The sequence below is a fragment of the Erpetoichthys calabaricus genome, chromosome 4, assembly GCF_900747795.2.
Source record: "Erpetoichthys calabaricus chromosome 4, fErpCal1.3, whole genome shotgun sequence".
Taxonomy (NCBI): domain Eukaryota; kingdom Metazoa; phylum Chordata; class Cladistia; order Polypteriformes; family Polypteridae; genus Erpetoichthys; species Erpetoichthys calabaricus.
In genome coordinates this window covers 35,081,104-35,102,137 of record NC_041397.2, presented here as the reverse complement: position 1 = coordinate 35,102,137, position 21,034 = coordinate 35,081,104, and the positions used below count along the sequence as shown (strand labels likewise).

Genomic DNA, 21,034 nt, shown 5'->3' with positions numbered 1-21,034 from the left:
TCCACTGTATTAGCCTGGCGAATTCCTACTGGCAGGCTATTCCAGATTTTAGGTGCATAACAGCAGAAAGCCGCCTCACCACTTCTTTTAAGTTTTGCTCTTGGAATTCTAAGGAGACACTCAGTTGAGGATCTGAGGTTGCGATTTGGAATATAAGGTGTCAGACATTCCGATATATAAGACGGGGCGAGATTATTTAAAGCTTTATAAACCATAAGCAGAATTTTAAAGTCAATTCTGAATGACACAGGTAACCAGTGTAGTGACATCAAAACTGGAGAAATGTGTTCGGATTTTCTTTTCCTGGTAAGGATTCTAGCAGCTGCATTCTGCACTAACTGCAAACGATTGATGTCTTTTTTGGGTAGTCCTGAGAGGAGTGCATTACAGTAATCTAGCCGACTAAAGACAAACGCATGAACTAATTTCTCTGCATCTTTCAATGATATAAGAGGTCTAACTTTTGCTATGTTCCTTAGGTGAAAAAATGCTGTCCTAGTGATTTTATTAATATGCGATTTAAAATTCAGATTACAATATGTGATCTGTAGTCACTGTCACGTAATGTGTACAAAACCCATCCTCTGACGGCTCACTCCTTGTTTTAATAAAAGTATTTATTTCAGAATGTGTGTAAAGCACTGTCAGCTTAACTGAGTACCCAAATGTAAAGCTTAGGCAGCTCCTGTTTCATTTAGCATCAAGAATTTAAACACATGCTCTGAAAGGTTCTGACCTGAAACAAGTTTATTGCCAGGTTTTTTCCCTACTATCTACTTTCTTGTGAATTGTTAACTTAAAAAATAGCAGGAAACCAAGTGTATATATGTATGTATTGTGAGACTTGCCCGGACACCACCAGTCGGAAACCACATCTTTATAAAAGCACACGTTTATTAAAACACAAATAAACACAGTCCCAAACACACATAGTGTACTCAGCACTAATCACTCCTCTTTCGGGCTTCTTTCAATGTCCTTGGCTGCCTGTCTCCTCCTGGGAGCTTTGTCCTACTCCCACTCCCGACTCTGGCTCCCAGATTGCTGGAAGGCGGCCCCTTTTATTCCAGCCCGTATGTGCTCCAGGTGACTGATGACGTCCATCCGGCAGCACTTCCTGGTGTGGCAGAAGTGCTGCCCTTTGCACCGGAAGCACTCCGGGCGTCCCTGGCAGGCTCCTCCGCCATCTTGCCGAGTGTGGCGGAAGTAACTATTTCCAGGTCCCATGAGGTTTAAGGCGTCCTCTGGCGGTGACCATGGGTCCCTACGAGTTAGAACCTTTTCTCTCTTTTCCTGTGGTCCTCTCCTGCGGTTGCCCCCTCGTGGCCCAGAAGCTATTCATGCCACCTTCCGGTCCTTTTAGGTGTCCCGGCTGGGTCAGAACCCCAGTCATTTTTTGACACTGCCCTTCCGCCAGCGAAGACTTGTCGGTCAAAGCGGCCAGTCCCGCGAGGGTATACTTTGGCTGAAGCGGGCTTAACTGGTTGTCTTCCAGGGTCTGGTCCTATAAAAGATAAAATAGACACAGGGGCGGAGCCGTTGCCCTGACGCCACTGTCTGGCGTTTTTCCCTCTGAAATAGGGCCAATGCTCCCCCCTTTGACCAGCACCCTGGTTGCCAAAACTTTGGCACCTGCTCCGTATCTCTCTTGCCTCCGTCTTTGGGTTAACTATTGGGACCGCTCTTAAGACTTGTCATCCCCGCTGACTTCGGGGCTTCCCTCTGCCCCCGCAGAGGATGGCCTGTCACGCTACGTGAGCTCACAGGCTCAAGTTTCACTCTGTAGAAAGAACCGGCTTTCCTCCGTTTTCCGGATACACACTTTTAAGATTTTTTTTTCTTTGAATTGTTGCTATTTCATTAGTTTCACTTTTATTTCAGAACTTCTGTAAGAACAATATTTGTAATCTTGCGAGTCCCAATATGCTGAATCTTTTTAATGAGGTCAGGATAGGTTTCTCTGTTTGGAATTTCAGCACAGACAAAACGATCTACATCATCAGCAGTTAATAATTTTTTTTTACAAATTAAAAAAGTAAGTAGAGTTCTGCATTGGACTCCTGTCTGTAAAGTCGTGCTATTTTCCTCTCACAGTTCCAAAAGTACATGGGGTTACCAAGGTGATACCCCAGCTTTTGTCTAGGTTTTTGTACAAGGGCTAGACAGAACGTTTTTGACTCCTGGGGTAAATTTAGCTTTTTAAATAAGCAGACAGATACATATACAGTATATACATGAACAAAGTAACCAATAAATGCATGTGCGGTAAACTCCATTTTTGAAATTCTCAAGATTCTTTATTTGTCACATGCATAGTTATACAGGACAGCACACAGTGAAATGCATCCTGATCCGCTTATCAAAAACTGTGCAAAGTTAGAAGAATATCAGTTAGATTAACAAAAAGTCATAGATTGAAAGATAACAGTATAGTAGAACATAATAAATAAGTAAAATTATGTGAATAAAGTAGAATTAAGTGTTAAGGTGCAATAGTGTAGTAATTATTGTGCAAAACCAAAGTTAGACTGGTGCATAGTTAAATGAGGCAATTTGTTTGTTTGTGCTACTGCGATCTTTACTTTCTTTTTTTAGATTTTCTAATTTTCCTACTTTCATATCCTTTCACTTTCTCCACATGTGTATAGTGGCAACGTTTTTTTGTTTTTTTTTTAGCCTTTCTAATTTCACTGGTTTCATAGTCTCTAATCTGCTCTGCATGTGTTTAGCGCCAACATTTGTAAACGTCTTTATGAAGTTCTACTTTGTCTTTTACTCATTGTCTTTTAATTCTGAGCCGGATTGGACATGCTTTTTTTCATTTCCACTTGTTCCAGGCTGATAATTACTTTCCTTATTTTCTGAATTTGCACCTCGATTATTCTTTTTTGCTCTTTTTTCTCTCCAACGCATTTGAGTCTCTTTTCTCCGCGCTGCTTTCTTCCTCGCTTAGATGTCGACATTCATTTATAACGTACTGTCCTTATACGCTTTATATGCGCTGAGAGCCCTGGATCTGTGTGTGCTCAAGTCCTTCACAAGACTGAATGTTTTACTGCCTATTGTCCTATTTGATAGATTTTAAGTAGGGCGTGTCTTTGGTCTCGCGGGTCTTTAAAATGTCTTCCGAGAAGATCACGTATCATAGCCTTGCTTTTGCTTTCCAGGACAGGATTTCTTTTTATAATAGATAGATATGTATATGTATAAATAATTAGAGTGGCTTTTTTTGTAATATCAATGGATCTATTAAAGTGCTGTTAAAAAAAGCAAAGTCCCTCTTGTCCTGCTGTACTTCCCAAAGGATGTCTTTGGGGACAGTTCTATTCGTAATGCTTCACTGTGTAATGTATAGTTTGGCATTGTTTTTCGTGCTGTGTCTTTATGTCTTTAAATAAAGTATAAGCAACCACTGTCACTTCTTTATTTCTTGTTGGCATTCTTATAGATGACAAAATGGCTTATTGTTTTAGTGACAGTCTTATTATTTTTGCCTAAAAATATCATCAGCGTAGCTGCACTTTCTGGGACAAGTCATCTGGAAAGGGAAACGATACAAGGTTATGTTCTTTGAATACAAGGTTATGTTCTTTGAATTTGGATATACAGTATAATGATATTAAAATATAAAAAATATTGCACAATAGGGCTGAGGGATATATTGATATACTGCCTTAAAATTGTTATTAAGAAGAAAAGTAAACATTTTTAAACTGAGGGAAAATATACAAATAATTATTTGTTAAGGATCTCTTTGTATACCACGTTGTCAGTTCGGCCCTCCGGTTGTAATATGACCAAGCTGTGCGCTGAGCTTACTCTTGAGCATGCATCGTACAGTTGGCCATGTGAAAAGCAATCTTGCCTCAAATCAGTGCCAACCTTTTGTAGGGTTTGTCCCGGAGACTTATTAATTGTCATTGTGAAGCAGAGCCTTACTGGAAATTGGAGGCGTTTGAATTGAAATGGGAGATCAGAGGGAGGAATAAAAACTCTCTCCCCTGAGCCACTGCCAATAAAAATAGTTGCCTCAATTAGGTTCTTTTGCAGGCACGTGACCTGAAGTTTCATGCCGTTACAAAGTTTCAGTGGCTGTACGCAAATCCACAATCGGCTTTTTTGAGCCAAACCTGTTGTTTTCGTATGAGCCGCTTTTTATTATTGGGATCATACCAAGAAACAGAAGCTCTATTAACTTGTGGATTTGCCTGCGAGTATTTAGCGGCAGCGTCTCTATGAACTTGTGGATTTGCCTGCGAGTATTTAGCGACAGCGTCTCTATGAACTTGTGGATTTTTCTGCGAGCATTTGGCGGCAGCGTCACGAAGTTGTTTCCATACCACGACATCTGACACGCCTCCGTATTACTATTTTCTCACAGCTTGGATTGCTGCTGTCATAATCGGTTTGAGTTTCATAGTTTGTTTCAATTACGTTAGTATTTGCAGGACTTGTTGTGTTGAAGTGACATTCGGCATCTGTCAAGCGTTGTAAGCATACAACCAGTTTCAACGATAACTTCGCATCCAGCTTTTGAGAGTTGAAACATTCATAAACATCAAAGTGTCCACTACTCAAATCGTCACCTGTGAATCTAAGATGTTTAAGAGGCATTGGTGGTTTTCCAAACGTGTAAAATAGGCAGGCAGCCAACTAAGTGGGAGGCGTGGGGATGGGGGACACAATATAGGCAGGCAGCCAACTACGTGGGAGGCCAGGGGACGCAGGACGCAAGCCCGCCTTACACGGCGACCGAGCTGCAGGCTATGGATGTATATATGTACGTAAGTAGGATTCAGTTATGGCCGTTACGCATAGAATTTTGAAATGAAACCTGCATAACTTTTGTAAGTAAGCTGTAAGGAATGAGCCTGCCAAATTTCAGCCTTCTACCTACAAGGGAAGTTGGGGAATTAGTGATGAGTGAGTCAGTGAGTGGGGGCTTTGCCTTTTATTAGTATAGATACTCGATGCATCACAGCTTATTATGCGTGGGATGTAGTAAATAACTTTATTGCACACATCGAGTACAAATTGTCACATAATGGATTTTTAAATGCTGGCACAAGACTTGTTTTAGCATTTAACTTTTTTCCCTATCACAGACACAAAATGGAAAGAACTCACATAAAGAGGCATGCAAAAGTTTTCAATCCCTTTGAAAGTCATAATAATTTTCTGCATAACAAAAGATTTGTACACATATTTATCCATTCAGTATTTTTAATGTGAACTCTTATGCTGTTACAATACATTTCCAAAGTTAAAATAAACCATTTTCTGTAGATGCTGTCCAAACAATCAGAAACAGACTCCATGTGGGCCTGACATCCTCTAGTGTTTCCTGTGCTCTCACCCCATCACCATGTAGCTTGATTGGCTTTCACCAGAGAATACCACAATTGGCAGCTCCGCCATTGGTGCCCCATTCTCTTCACAGATGAGAGCAGGTTCACATTAAGCACATGTGACAGATGTGACAGAGTCTGGAGACGCAATGGTGAATGGTATGCAGCCTGCAACATCAACCAGCATGACCGGTTTGGCAGTGGGTCATTGATGGTCTGGAGAAGTATATCCTTGGAGGGTTGCACAGACCTCCACTTGCCAGCCAGCAGTACCTTGACTGCTGTTAGTTATCGGGATGAAATCCTAAGAGCCATTGTCAGACCTTACGCTGGTGCAGTGGGACCTGGGATCCTCGTGGTACAGGACAATTCCCAGCCTCATGTAGCCAGAGTGTGTAGACAACCTTCTTGCAACGGCACATATGGATGTACCATCCTGGAGGAAGTAGACTACCTGTGCAACCTGAATCGGCTGCAGGTACCACCTCATGCTACCAGTAGTGACAAGGACAGTAGCAAAACACAAAACTAGAGAAGAATCAGGATAAGAAAAGAGCAATTGTCTGTGGCCACCACCTCTAAAACCATTCCCTTTTGGAAGGGTGTCTTGCTGTTACATCTCCGGTGCACCTGTTGTCACTTTCATTTACACCAAAAGCAGGTAAAGTTGATTCACAATCGCTTATGGTCTTAACCGGACAAATTGATATCCCTGAAACTTAACTGACTTGGTGTTAGACTGTGATAATTAAGTGATCCCTTAATTTTTTTATCAGTTTATATTCTGTAGATGAAATAGCCTAAAAATATCTTAAAATTATTTATAGGCCATATTGCCTCTCCCTATTTACATTGTCAGGCAGAATTTAAAATGTTGAATGACACAGAATAGTAGTATTTAACTCATGCATAGCCTTTGGAAAGAAACTGTTTCTGAGTCTGTTGGTATCAGTCTTAATTAACTTTTAATGCCTGCTGGAAGGCATCTTATCAAAACAATTGTGTCTAGGATGTGAAGAAACTTTCAAGATATTAGTAGCCCTATTGAGACAATAAGAACTAAAAATGTCCTCTAGTAAGGGTAGTGGACAGCTGATAATATTCTGTGCTGCATTAATAACTCTCTGAAGATCCTTCCTGTCTGCTGCAGAGCAGCTGGGATACACTACACCAAGATACAGTATGCCAACACATTCAGTAGAGAAACAGTAGAACAACACCAGCAGCTTATATGCCAATCTATTTTTCTTCAGTAACCTCAGAAGGTGTAGCCACTGCTGAGCTTTCTTAACTACTGCGGTGGTGTTGACAGTCCCGGAGGGGTTCTCAGAAATCTTGGTTCCCTGGAATCCAATGGTGAGAACCCTTTCCACACAGTCCCCATTGATGAAAAGTGGGGTTGGGACTGCACTGTTTCTCCTGAAATTGAAGATTAATTCTTTTGTTTTTAAAGTGTTCAGGATCAGATTATTCACTGAACACCACTCTGCCACTCTTTGGAACCTATACCTGCAGGCTGTCTCATGTTCTTCTGAAATCATTCCAACCACAGTTGTGCCTTCTGAAAATTTAATTATGGTGTTTATGGGAAAGGTAGGGACACATGTCATGGGTGTAAAGAGCATATAATAATAGACTGAGGATGCATTCCTGAGGGGAGCCCATGCTGAGCATGAGGGTAGAAGAGACATGAGAGATGAGTTAACAGTTTTGAGGTTGATTGGTGAGAAAGTACATTATTCAGTAACATATGGATAGGGAGAAGCCAGATAGCATTGTCAGTAGCATTTATGGTAAAATGATATTGAGTGCCAAACTATAGAGTTTTAAAAGCATCCTCACATAGCTCCCCTGATGTTCAAGGTGAGATAGTGCAGTACAGTATGTAGAGCTATAGCAATGGTGTCTTCCGTAGACGTGTTCACTCTGTAAGAAACCTGGTGTGTGTCAAATGTGGTTTGAAGATTGGTTTTAATGTACCGTAAGACATACTGTAATAACTGCCTTCTTTGGGACTGTTTTCATGGTGGTTGACTTCAGGCAGGGCAGGATAATGGCTGGTGACAAGGATAAATATACAACTTTTGTGAATACCTTTGAAACAACACATTCTTTAATTATTCTTCCAGATACACCATCTGAGCCAGTGTATCAGTGACCTAAACGCACATCTCTCATCATGCTCCCACACCATGAGATTGTGATTAATAAAGGATGGTGGTGGTGACATACTTGTCTGGGCTCTTTTTACTTCAAAACTAGGCAAACAAAAATGTAGTTGATCTGCTAAAGAGCTGTCGCTGTCAACAGTCCCAAGGTTGCTGCCAATATAGTTTGTGATTTTCTGTATTCTGTGCCACATCAGCTGTGGATCATTTTTCAAGAAATGATCTTCAATACTCCTCTTACAGGCTGCGTTTGCGTTCCTAATACCTTCTTCAGATTGGCACAAGCAGCACTATAGTGGGCCCTGTAGCCTGAACTGAATGCAATGCTATGGACTCTGAGGAGTGTCTGAATCTCACTTGTCATCCAATGCTTCTTGTTAGGCAGCACATGAATAAGATTATCAACTGTGACATTGTCAGTACAATCTTGATGTAGTAAAAGCACTGTTGATTTATAGTTTTCCAGGTCCTGTTGTTCAAAAATGGCCCATTTAGTCTGTTTGAAGCAGTTATAACGGACGACAGGGCTCGTCTGACATCCCAGCTGGGATAAACTGCATACCCTTACCTGGCAGGGAGTGTAATGGTAAATATAGAATGGGACTGCCTCCCAAGAGCACATGCTTCCCCAATAAACTGGATGGCAGCATTCCTGGGCCATTATACACATTACTATAGCTGCAAGGCATGTTGGGAATTGTGGTCCCTTCAGGCAGCCCTGCTAGATTCCCTGGGCAACAACAGGGGGAGCTGCTGTGGAGAGCTGTCTCTCCTTTAGGGGCTTCTGACTGAATCAGGAGCACTTCTTCCTTGACACCTCCATCCACTGAGTAGTTGGAGTCGAGAGGAGGTGAATGAGACTGCATGGGAGAGGTAGTAGCTGAAGCTTAATGCTTGTTGTCTGGTACAGAAGAAAGGAAACTGAAACCCTGTGAAAGTATTGTCAAAATAAACACCCTTTATTCAAACCCAGGACTGTGTTGTGAAGTTGTGTCTGGGGGTTTTGAATGCTGCAACAACCCCTACAGACCACACGGTCTTATAACTGAGAGTGGGACTGTCTTCTAATTAGGCAACTGGTTGAAACAAAAACCTGCAGCTCATGAGTCTAGCCCATCCCTAGTCCAGAGCCAGACCTGGGGAGACTTTCTTTGCCATTGGGTAGAGAGATCTAGAGGCAATGACCTAAGGTCATTTGGGGTTTAACCTGCAGTTCTAGAACTGTTGGCCTAGCATATGATGGTGGCACTTTAACAAATTTCTTTGCCTGTTGTATGCCCAATACCCCTATCATTCAATAGTATCAAGGCCTGATTTACCTTTCAGTGAAACCCCTAGTTTGATATATATCACCTCTGTGAACCTCTGAGAGCAGAAAAACATAAGATCCTTGGCTAAATTAATCTCTTGTTTATTTAAGCATACAGCAAAATTCAATAAGATAAAATTATGCTGTCATGAGTGCAATATGAAATACAATGCCCCAGTTACTTTCTTATCTAATATAGAGTCTCCATACCAAAATTAAAACATAAGCAATAAAGAAAACGGGCATTGTGATCTTATAGCACTGCTTTAAGAGGTTCTGTCCTTTTCAGTTTTCAAAAGGTGAATCTGTATTGACTGAGCAATCCTACTCTTCTATAATCAAATTCTGCACAACTTTCATAATTATTTTTCTTTTTTGCTTTAACAACATTTAGTATTAAATAGACATTCTTCCAAATAACATTTTGGAATAACTGTTGTCCTCATCTATCTATCTATCTATCTATCTATCTATCTATCTATCTATCTATCTATCTATCTATCTATCTATCTATCTATCTATCTATCTATCTATCTATCTATCTATCTATCTATCTATCTATCTATCTATCTAATGAAACATTAGGGTCTGTGCGTGTGTGTCTGGTTTCTCCAAGCAATCTGATTGGTTAGTCTGGCTTTGGCGAGGTGATTCGAAGGAGGAAGTGCAAATGTGAGATACACAAATAGGAGTAAAGGTGTAGGAGGCACACTGACAGTCGACTTCAAAAACGGGAAGTATAAAAGTGGGCTGAAGGTGATCAAGACATCTTGAAATGGCAGGGTCTATGAAACAGACATGTTCGAGAGATGGAGCGGTTAAGAATGATTCAGACACACTGATAAAGCCACTGGTGGTATAAGTAGGGCAAGAGACATCAAACGTTCTGAAACGTAACGTTGGTAACGTAGCTAGTAAAATATATAATATTTTATAATAATAATAATAATACTGTATATTCATGTATGCAGTATATACAGTACACAACATACATTAATGCATAAAGAATATATTTAACTTTTTGCTTTTTTATGACTATATTTAGTAAAAGATCTCAAGCTTTTGATTTAATTAGTTTGAAAAACTTACCTAATAATTATGCTAAAAAATATTAATTAAATATCTAATGACATATTAGAGCAGGGAAGAGATATATAATACATCAGATCTATAAAGATTTAGTTAGTAAAGCAAAAAAGGAACGTACTTTGTTAGGGGCACTGTCAGAAATTTCTTGATCTGGCTCAGCATTTGTTTGCTAAATTTCCAATTTTATCAACTAAAATATCAAAAGTTGATTTGCTTTCTTCTGTTCTCTACACCTTGGATATCATCAGACCTGAATAAGTTCTTAGGCTGAGCCTTTGCACTTGGACCACGCTGGCACGACAGCACATGTCTTATGTCAATATGAAAAGTAAAACTTTGTAGAGTTTTTTATTATAATACACTATGAAATTTATAAGAACAAAACTTCCTTATAAAGTACTTTTGAATGAAATTATTAGCGGATAATTAAATTTGAAATTAATTGTTACTGTGAATGTCCAATCTTAAATATATTAATCATATTTCTAGTGGGGGGGGCAGAAAATAGACTTTAAAGTATTACTTTAGACAGAGTAACTTTTAAAATGTAAAGACTTTTATACAGTATATGTAGAGTACTGTGTGCATTAGTATAAAGTGATATTTTATTTTTTTTGTATGTTTTTACATTTTAATGGGCTACTGGCCTGAAAGTGTCAAGAAGACAGGTTATTGAATAGATTTTTACAGTATATGGGCACTTATGAGTAGATTGAGTGTCCAGAGATATTCTAAGAGAGTAGCCTTGAAATGGTACTGTTATTGTAGAATTGTACAAATCTTTTAAATTTGTAATCTATACATATTAATAAAAGGCAAAGCCCTCACTGACTCACTGACTGACTGACTGACTGACTGACTGACTGACTCATCACTAATTCTCGAACTTCCCTTGTAGGTGGAAGGCTGAAATTTGGCAGGCTCATTCCTTACAGCTTACTTACAAAAGTTAGGCAGGTTTCATTTCGAAATTCTACGCGTAATGGTCATAACTGGAACATGTTTTTTGTCCATATACTCTAATGGTGGAGGCGGAGTCACGTATCGCGTCATCACTCCTCCTACGTAATCACGTGAACTAAAAACAAGGAAGAGATTTACAGCACGAGTCAAACGCGGGAACGAAGGTAAATGACGTTAATTTTTGAGTGTCTTTTAATACTGTGTTAGCATACATATTAACACGTGCAATTAAACGTGTGCATTTACGGGGTGATTTCTCAGGCTTAAAAGCTCGCCTTTTATCAAACGCGGGAACAAAGGTAAATGACGTTGTTCACTGTCTTTTAATACTGTGTACGCATACATATTAACACGTGCAATTAAACGTGTGCATTTACGGGGTGATTTCTCAGGCTTAAAAACTCGCCTTTTACTAAAAAGGTAAATGCAAAACTATTTTCAATCATTCTATGATCTGCTTCTCACAACTGAAGGCACCGTGGCTGATGTTACGTCACTTGATGGCCAACCATAAGCGTTACTTAGTAGGTAACCAGCCACTCACTTTACTCCCTTACGGGAATCGAACCTCTGAGGTTTTCTTTTGTTCTTAATTAAAATTTAAAAGCAGTACTTCACCGCTGTTAAGCCCCTCTAGCGCTGACGTCCAAGGTTCGATTACCGTAAGCAAGTGCAGTGAGTGTGTACGCCTGATGAGCCAAGAATAAGGGGGAAAGACATGTCACGTACTCTTTGCATTATTTGACAGTAAACTATTTTCAACCATTCTATGATCTGCTTCTGACAACTGAAGGCACCGTGGCTGATGTTACCTCAGTTGCTGGCCAACCATAAGCGTTACCTGGTAGGTAACCAGCCACTCACTTCACTCCCTTACGGGAATCGAACCTCTGACGTCAGCGCTACAGGCAAAGCCCCTAAAATTGCACCACGGCGTGTGGTTCGTTTATTTGACAACATGTAGATCGGGGTAATTACATTCACGGCATTCGTAGTCTGATTCACAATCTGATTGTATGGGTGTTTCCCTACCAGGTAACGCTTATAGTTGGCCACCAAGTCAGGTCGAAGTGATCACTCGAGTGAAGGCAGCTTCACAAAAAAACAGATCCTTAACAAACTGTTATTAGTATATTTTCCCTCAATTTAAAAAGGCTTTCTTTTCTTCTTAATAAAAATTTAAAAGCGGTACTTCGCCGGTGCGAAGCGCGTGGATTTGACCGACTGACACATACAGACATATTCATGAGTGCAGGTACTTCGGAAAGAAAGCACCGTGTAAACCTAAAGTTTAAGTTAAGTTCATAGACCTACAAAAGGTTGCCATTCATTTGAGGCAAGATTGCTTTTCTTCTGTACAACTATACATTGCATTCTCAAGAGTGTGCTTGCACGGCTTCGGATATAGATATATATATATATATATATATATGTATGTATATCTATATATAAATATGTAAGCTTATAAGTACTGCCTTACTTCTCTTTAAGAAAGGAAGATGTAATGATACTTGATTTAAATGATTCCACGTCTTCCTGGGTTTGCTTAGCTTATTGTCAATATCTTTACACCTTTTTTTAAGACTTATTGACTGAAACGGGCTTTCACAAAAAAAGTTAGGGCTTTGCTACAGGATACACCCTCCACAAGTTAAGCAAGTAAAAATAAAATATATATTTCTGTTTTATTTAAACCTTTTAAGTTCGTATGCATAGCCCCATTTGGCTGTTTAATTTTTTTTTCTTTCTTCAGTAATATTTAATCTCCTTAAAGAAAAAGAACATATCCATTTTACTTTTTTTGTATCTCTTTAGTAATATTTTAGTGTAAAAGGATAACCAGTATTTAAACCTTTTATGTTACTTTATACATTTATTTTACACAATGTTGAAAAATTAATAAGAAAGCTACATATTTTGGCAGCTGCTGCTTTAATTTTCAATGAAATGAAAAAAGCTCTCCAAGAGAAAACGTCAATGAAGAAGAAACAGTTTGCACTATCTAAAAAGGAGAAACCCTCATTTATAAAAGTTTGCTGCAGATGACTTAACTGAAAATAAATGAATAGTTCCTATGTGTATAATTCATATTTATCTATTTTACTTATGCCTTTATTCCAGCAACTTGCAACATCTGAGGTACAATTTGTTACATTACTTTTGTTTTTTGCAGCACAGGCAGGTGAAGTGACTTCCTCAGGGTCACACAGTGGTGTCAGTACCAGGATTTGAACTGACAAGCTCCGGGTTTACTGAAATATTACTGAAGAAAGAAAAAAAACGAAAACGGGCAAATAGGGCTATGCATACAAATGTCCGTCCATCCATTATCCAACCCGCTATATCCTAAATACAGGAGCCAATAAGTAGATATGTATATATACAGTATATATATATATATATATATATATATATATATATATATATGTGAATGTATGTATGTATGTCTATATTTATATCTATATATATATGTAGATATGTAAATTTGTATATGTATATATATATGTATATGTGGATGTGTATATGTATATATATGTATATGTAGATATGTGTATATGTAGATATGTATATATATGTATATATGTTTATGTATATATATAGTTACATAACCTCTTTAACACACTACTTCTCCGCTGCGAAGCGCGGGTATTTTGCTATCAATTAAATATAATGCAGATCAAAGTTAAAGGGGCACAAAAGTATAGGTCAGTTTCAGAATTCTTCATTGTTAAAGTTTCAGTTATATTGTTGACATTTAAGAGGACTTGAGCAAAAGCTATTTTTAAATGTGTGAACTTCAGTATGAATTTTATTCACTTTCTTTTCAGAATCTGCCAGTTGTGTTGCTTATTCATGACCTGACAGAGAGTGAAGGAGGATGGAGCATTCTACCATTAATGCCCCAGTAAGTACATCATGGTTGACAGGTAGAACTTGAAAGCAAGTACCATTATGGAAACAAGAGTCGGGAAATCTTGCTGTCACCACTTCACAGAAGCGATGTCACTATGTAATTACCTTGAAACAAATCCTGTAGACTCAGATAGTGTCATTACCTTCTGACATAACCCTAAAAAGGTTGAGAATGAAATTTTAAGTGGAGATGTCTGGGTAAAAGATTTTTTGAAGGTTTTTTGATTTTTTGTTTTGAAAAATATAGTGTAGCTTAAAAATCACATTCTTCTCTTCTGTATCTGTAAAGTTTTCTTTTAAAAAGTTTTATGTGGGCTTATATTATTTTAATTTACTTCACTAATTTACTCTTTAAAACACATGTTTAAAAAATGAGAAATCAAGACTGTTACATCAGTCTGTTCGACAGTTCTGTAATTGAGAAATAATTTTTATTTTTGAGAATTTGTGAATAGAATTGTATGTTGTTTCTGACAGGTTTAAAGATAAAATTCACAGATATCTTAAAGATAAAGCTTATAGGAATTTTGTTTTCTTAATTGTTTGAGCCTTTTATGGTTTTAGTCAGAAAACAGAAAATCTATTGGTTTTGTCAGAAAGAAGCTTTCTTTATATAGCTCTGAGCATGCACTTTGTGAAGAACATTTAGAAAAATAAACTGATTTGAAAATTCTTAATTCGAAGAAGAAATATATATATATATATATATATATATATATATATATATATATATAGATATATGCAGTATATATGTTCATACATTGTAGAACAAGGATATGTGCCATATACTGTGCTTGTTGTGTTTGTGCAAATGATCATATGCTATGTTTACAATAGCGAGTGTGAAATCTTTTTAAGTAGCAAGAGAAAAGTCAGACAAGCTGTGTCAGTAAATTCACCGATGTCATCAGAATCAAAATAGGTACACAGAATTATTATATTAATAATAATCATAATAATGATAGTAATTCTTTTCATTTATATAACACTTTTCTTGCCACTCAAAGAGTTTTACATATTGAGTAGGGAGACACTTCAACCACCACCAATGTGCAGCATCCACCTGGATAATGCAACAGCAGCTGTTTTTGCGCCAGTATGCTCACCACACTTGACCTATTATGTGGTGAGAGACACAGCTAATTAGGGACTGAGGGTGATTGGCGGCCAGAATGACCAGGCCAAGGTGGACAAGTTAGCCAGGACATCAACATGTAGCGGTCGGGTGCCGCTAAGATTCGCACCGTCAAGCTGACGGTGATTTATTTATTTTTTATAGTGGATCCCAGGGACATTCCTAGCCTTGGCTCGACCCGCACACACTCACAACAGAGACAAAAATACAGCACGCTGGGGTATAACAACAATTAAAGAATGTAATGCAATTAAATCATATAAATGAAACCAATAATACCACCCCAGAACCCCTACGACGATGTTACATCAAACATATAAACACAAATAACTCCACACAGCAAAGTCAATGGAAACAACACCGGATGAAATAAAAGATGATGATAGTGAGTCCAGAGATCTGCACACTGCAAGGGAATGAAAAACAGTCCTACCGGTAGCCATTGTAAGGGTGAAGATGGATGGATGGTTCAGGAGCGCTCCTTTTCTTGCCGGGAAGCCAATGAATCCATAGTCCATCCGCAGGACACAGGTAAACAGAAGACAATCCAGACCCCAACAATGAATACAATCCAGGACACAAAACTAATTACGGCTTAAACAACAGAAGGCAGTCTCACAGGTAAACGGAACACAAAATACAAAAACAAAACACACTTTTTCCCTCCTTTGGGGTCCGTGTACTTTTTGGTATTTGAAATTTCATTTTAAAAGCAAAAAAGGAAAAACGAAAATGAAAGGAATGTTCAGATTTTGATTTTTGATCAAAAAATGAAATGAGGGAAAATAAGGTATTTTTTAATTCTGTGGTAACAAATAGCAGTCATAAACTTAAAATTACACATACTTTTCTCGATTTATTTGCGATTCAAATAATGAAAGTGTAATAGCTCAAAAACAACAAAACAGACGCATTTTCGTTGTCTGAAACCGGAGGTACTTCTTCTTCTGCGTGATTTTTGACGACACGTACAAACAGTCCTCCTCCTCACAACACATCGACCGACGGCCTTGAAGGTACACTGCATGGCATCAGCAGAGGATGGATCATTAGATAGATAGATAGATAGATAGATAGATAGATAGATAGATAGATAGATAGATAGATAGATAGATAGATAGATAGATAGATAGATAGATAGATAGATAGATAGATAGATAGATAGATAGATACTTTATTAATCTCAAGGGGAAATTCACATACTCCAGCAGCACCTTACTGATACAAAAAAACAATATTAAATTAAAGATTGATAATAATGCAGGTAAAAACAGACAATAACTTTATATAATGTTAACGTTTACCCCCCCGGGTGGAATTGAAAAGTCGCATAGTTTGGGGGAGGAACGATCTCCTCAATCTGTCAATGGAGCATGACAGTGACAGCAGTCTGTCGCTGAAGCTGCTCCTCTGTCTGGAGATGATACTGTTCAGTGGATGCGGTGGATTTTCAATAATTGATAGGAGCCTGCTGAGCGCCCGTCTCTCTGTCACAGATGTCAAACTGTCCAGCTCCATGCCAACAATAGAGCTTGCCTTCCTCACCAGTTTGTCCAGGCGTGAGGCATCTTTCTTCTTAATGCTGCCTCCCCAGCAGACAACCGCGTAGAAGAGAACGCTCGCCACAACCGTCTCACATTACGTTGTTTTTTCGGAACAGTAAAAGAGTGACACTCCGGGACGAGTACATAACTGCAGAAAAATGAGTCGCATCTTTCAGGTAAAAATACAAGCTTTGCAAACTTTGCTTCATTGATGTGGCAGTTCTTTTATGAATGTTATTGTTATTACTTACTGTGAAACTGATAAAATTTGGTGATTTCATTTACTAACACTAAGTCTGGCAATTTTTATAGTGCTAGCATTTTGAATGGTTGCTCATTGACTTTTACCGGCTACTATACAGTAAACATTTCGAGTATTAAGAGTGCGCACAAATGTAACGCATGTTAGGAGAGCAACGTAATTTATAGAAAGTTTTCTTAACATGTGTTACACTTGTCAATGAGCAACCATTCACACATTTACACACATTCAAAATGCTAGCACTATAAAAATTGCCAGATTTAGTGTTAGTAAATGAAATCACCAAATGTTAGCTGTTTCACAGTAAGTAACAACATTAACGTTCATAAAAGAACTGCCACATCAATGAAGCCAAGTTTGCAAAGCTTGTATTTTTACCTGAAAGATGCGACTCATTTTTCTGCAGTTATGTCCTCGTCCCGGAGTGTCACTCTTTTACTGTTCCGAAAAACAACGTAATGGTCCATCCTCTGCTGATGCCATGTAGTGTAACTCAAGGCCGTCAGTCGATGTGTTGTGAGGAGGAGGGCTGTTCGTACGTGTGGTCAAAAATCGCGCAGAAGAAGAAGTACCTCCGGTTTCAGACAACGAAAATGCGTCAATTTTGTTTTTTTTGAGCTATAACACATTCATTATTTGAATCGCAAATAAATCGAGAAAAGTTGTGTAATTTTAAGTTTATGACTGCTATTTGTTACCACAGAATTAAAACATACTTTATTTTCCATCATTTTATTCTTTAATCAAAAATCAAAATCTGAAAATTCCTTTCATTTTCGTTTTTTCGTTTTTGATTCTAAAATGAAATTTCAAATACCAAAAAGTACACGGACCCTTTGGCCACCTGCCCTCCTTTTAAATTCCTTTGACCACCTTTGACCCCAACAGCCCCTGCAGGGAATGCTGGGAGATGCAGTTCTCACTAATCGTAGCACTGCTACAGACATACACCCTACTTTTTACAAAGAATGCCCATGGACATGAGCTTTATGCTTCATCTGAAGGATGGCACCAGTTTTTATAGCTCAGTGTCCCTGTTGCTGCACTGGGGCATTGGAACCCACACACTGACCATGGGGTAAGCATCCCCTGTTGGCCTTTTCCAGCAGCAATCTAAGTTATTCCTGGATGGTCTACTATACAGTACATGGGCCCAAACATGTTTAGCTTCAGGTGGCTCACCTATTCTGAAGTAAATACCTGAAAAGAAGATAAATTGTTAAAGATAAATGCAGTAGTTGAGAAGGAAAAACTGCAAATTTAGAAAGTCAATTTTTTTAGATAAGAGAAATTGGACTGGTAAATGTCTGACTTTACTTACGGATAAACAAAAAGAGTTGTTAGGCAGAGCTCAAAACATTAAAAGGAAGTGAGCAACTGAGCACTACAGTTCAAGACAAAAATCAAACTTGCAAGTTAGAATAACAAAGCAAAACTTTCTAATTCTAATATCCTTTCCCTCTCCATTCTAATTTTTTTGTTTTTGTCTTTCTTATGCCAGCCTATGTGTGCTGGCATCTTTTTTAATGGCTGCACAATAGCATCATAGCATCACACCAATGCAAGAAATGCCAATAACATAAATAAAATAAAAACAGCAATACTAATATTATTTTAAATTTTTTCAATAATACTACTATTTAAGCGTTATTAGAGTTTTATGCTTTTTTTCCAATTATTGCTCATTTTGTACATTATTTAATTTTATTGTTCTGATGGTGACGTCATTTGACAAGTTTGATTTGTCCTTTGCTGTACTGCACCATTTTGGGTTGCCTTTGAATAGCTATTAAAAATTTGTGCTCGTGTTTGTTTTTGGGATAGAGCTCAAAAGAATTCTTGGTTGCTTTGTGACTTTTTTTCTTTGTTTTCTGGATTTCATATTAGTTCTGTCCTTCGAATTAGTTCACAAGTCTTTCTGACTTTCTGGTTACTGCACCTTTGCCAGTTCCTAGTGACCCTGTTCTCACATTCAGACTCTTTGTTTCATAGACCTGAAAAGAGTGTCCTAAATCCCATCTTTAGCCCTTGTGTGTTTACCCTTATCAGCCTGGTCTCTGTCAGAGATAAATATTATTGTAGCTAAATACTTTTTTATATATATGACCCCAAGCAACAAGAGAACCAAAACAACCAGGAGAGAAGGTTTATACATTTATAAATTAACTTAAACTTATTAAATACGCCCAAACAGAACCAAGCAAGTGTGACAACATAATACGAAAACAACCTGAATAGGGAGCAGTTTGTCTTGGTAGGAGTCAAAATATCCAATATGCCCAGATTACCAGGTGGCTCTTAGTCTTAATAAGTTGATTGGTGTCTGGTCCATTGTGGGCTCTGATCTGGATAGATAAAATGACAGAGACTTGAGGCTCCATGTCTTTGATCCAACATAGCCTCTGGGGAGATGGAATGACAAAGACACTAGGCTTCTTTGTTACCTTGAATTGATGCTGGTCCTGTGCTTTCTTGACATACCCTCTAGGGTTGAAATGTATTTAAAACTGGCTCAGCTTTTTTCACTTTATCCCCTGGCTAGGATTTTTTTTTTTTATCAGATCTTTCCTAACATCTTATGTATACTAGTTCTGACCTGGTGTGGTAAGAACAAGAATTAGTTTCTGATTAGTGTTAGTTCCTTCCTTGGACTCAGCTCTGCACCACATCCCCTCAAAATGGGTAAATAGGTTTAAGAAGATTATGTTAAATAAAATAGTATACATATATTATTATAGATATCCATCCACCCATCCATCCATTTTCCAACCCGCTGAATCTGAACACAGGGTCACGGGGGTCTGCTGGCGCCAATCCCAGCCAACACAGGGCACAAGGCAGGAACCAATCCTGGGCAGGGTGCCAACCCACCGCAGGACATTATTATAGATACAGTGGTGTGAAAAACTATTTGCCCCCTTCCTGATTTCTTATTCTTTTGCATGTTTGTCACACAAAATGTTTCTGATCATCAAACACATTTAACCATTAGTCAAATATAACACAAGTAAACACAAAATGCAGTTTGTAAACGGTGGTTTTTATTATTTAGGGAGAAAAAAAAATCCAAACCTACATGGCCCTGTGTGAAAAAGTAATTGCCCCCTGAACCTAATAACTGGTTGGGCCACCCTTAGCAGCAATAACTGCAATCGAGTGTTTGCGATAACTTGCAATGAGTCTTTTACAGAGCTCTGGAGGAATTTTGGCCCACTCATCTTTGCAAAATTGTTGTAATTCAGCTTTATTTGAGGGTTTTCTAGCATGAACCGCCTTTTTAAGGTCATGCCATAGCATCTCAATTGGATTCAGGTCAGGACTTTGACTAGGCCACTCCAAAGTCTTCAGTTTGTTTTTCTTCAGCCATTCAGAGGTGGATTTGCTGGTGTGTTTTGGGTCATTGTCCTGTTGCAGCACCCAAGATCGCTTTAGCTTGAGTTGACGAACAGATGGCCGGACATTCTCCTTCAGGATTTTTTGGTAGACAGTAGAATTCATGGTTCCATCTATCACAGCAAGCCTTCCAGGTCCTGAAGCAGCAAAACAACCCCAGACCATCACACTACCACCACCATATTTTACTGTTGGTATGATGTTCTTTTTCTGAAATGCTGTGTTCCTTTTACGCCAGATGTAACGGGACATTTGCCTTCCAAAAAGTTCAACTTTTGTCTCATCAGTCCACAAGGTATTTTCCCAAAAGTCTTGACAATCATTGAGATGTTTCTTAGCAAAATTGAGACAAGCCCTAATGTTCTTTTTGCTTAACAGTGGTTTGCGTCTTGGAAATCTGCCATGCAGGCCGTTTTTGCCCAGTCTCTTTCTTATGGTGGAGTTGTGAACACTGACCTTAATTGAGGCAAGTGAGGCCTGCAGTTCTTTAGACGTTGTCCTGGGGTCTTTTGTGACCTCTCGGATGAGTCGTCTCTGCGCTCTTGGGGTAATTTTGGTCGGACGGCCACTCCTGGGAAGGTTCACCACTGTTCCATGTTTTTGCCATTTGTGGATAATGGCTCTCACTGTGGTTCGCTGGAGTCCCAAAGCTTTAGAAATGGCTTTATAACCTTTACCAGACTGATAGATCTCAATTACTTCTGTTCTTATTTGTTCCTGAATTTCTTTGGATCTTGGCATGATGTCTAGCTTTTGAGATGCTTTTGGTCTACTTCTCTGTGTCAGGCAGCTCCTATTTAAGTGATTTCATGATTGAAACAGGTGTGGCAGTAATCAGGCCTGGGGGTGGCTACGGAAATTGAACTCAGGTGTGATACACCACAGTTAGGTTATTTTTTAACGAGGGGGC

At 38.6% G+C, this 21,034-nt stretch overlaps 1 protein-coding gene across 1 annotated transcript in view; it reads left to right on the top strand.

Moving 5' to 3' along the window:
* Positions 1–21,034, top strand: part of b3glcta (beta 3-glucosyltransferase a) — a 455,564-nt gene that overhangs the window by 258,948 nt on the left and 175,582 nt on the right. The window contains exon 5 of the mRNA XM_051927190.1: positions 13,706–13,782. Within this exon, the coding sequence (XP_051783150.1) occupies positions 13,706–13,782 (77 nt within the window). The remainder of the gene's footprint in view (positions 1–13,705; positions 13,783–21,034) is intronic.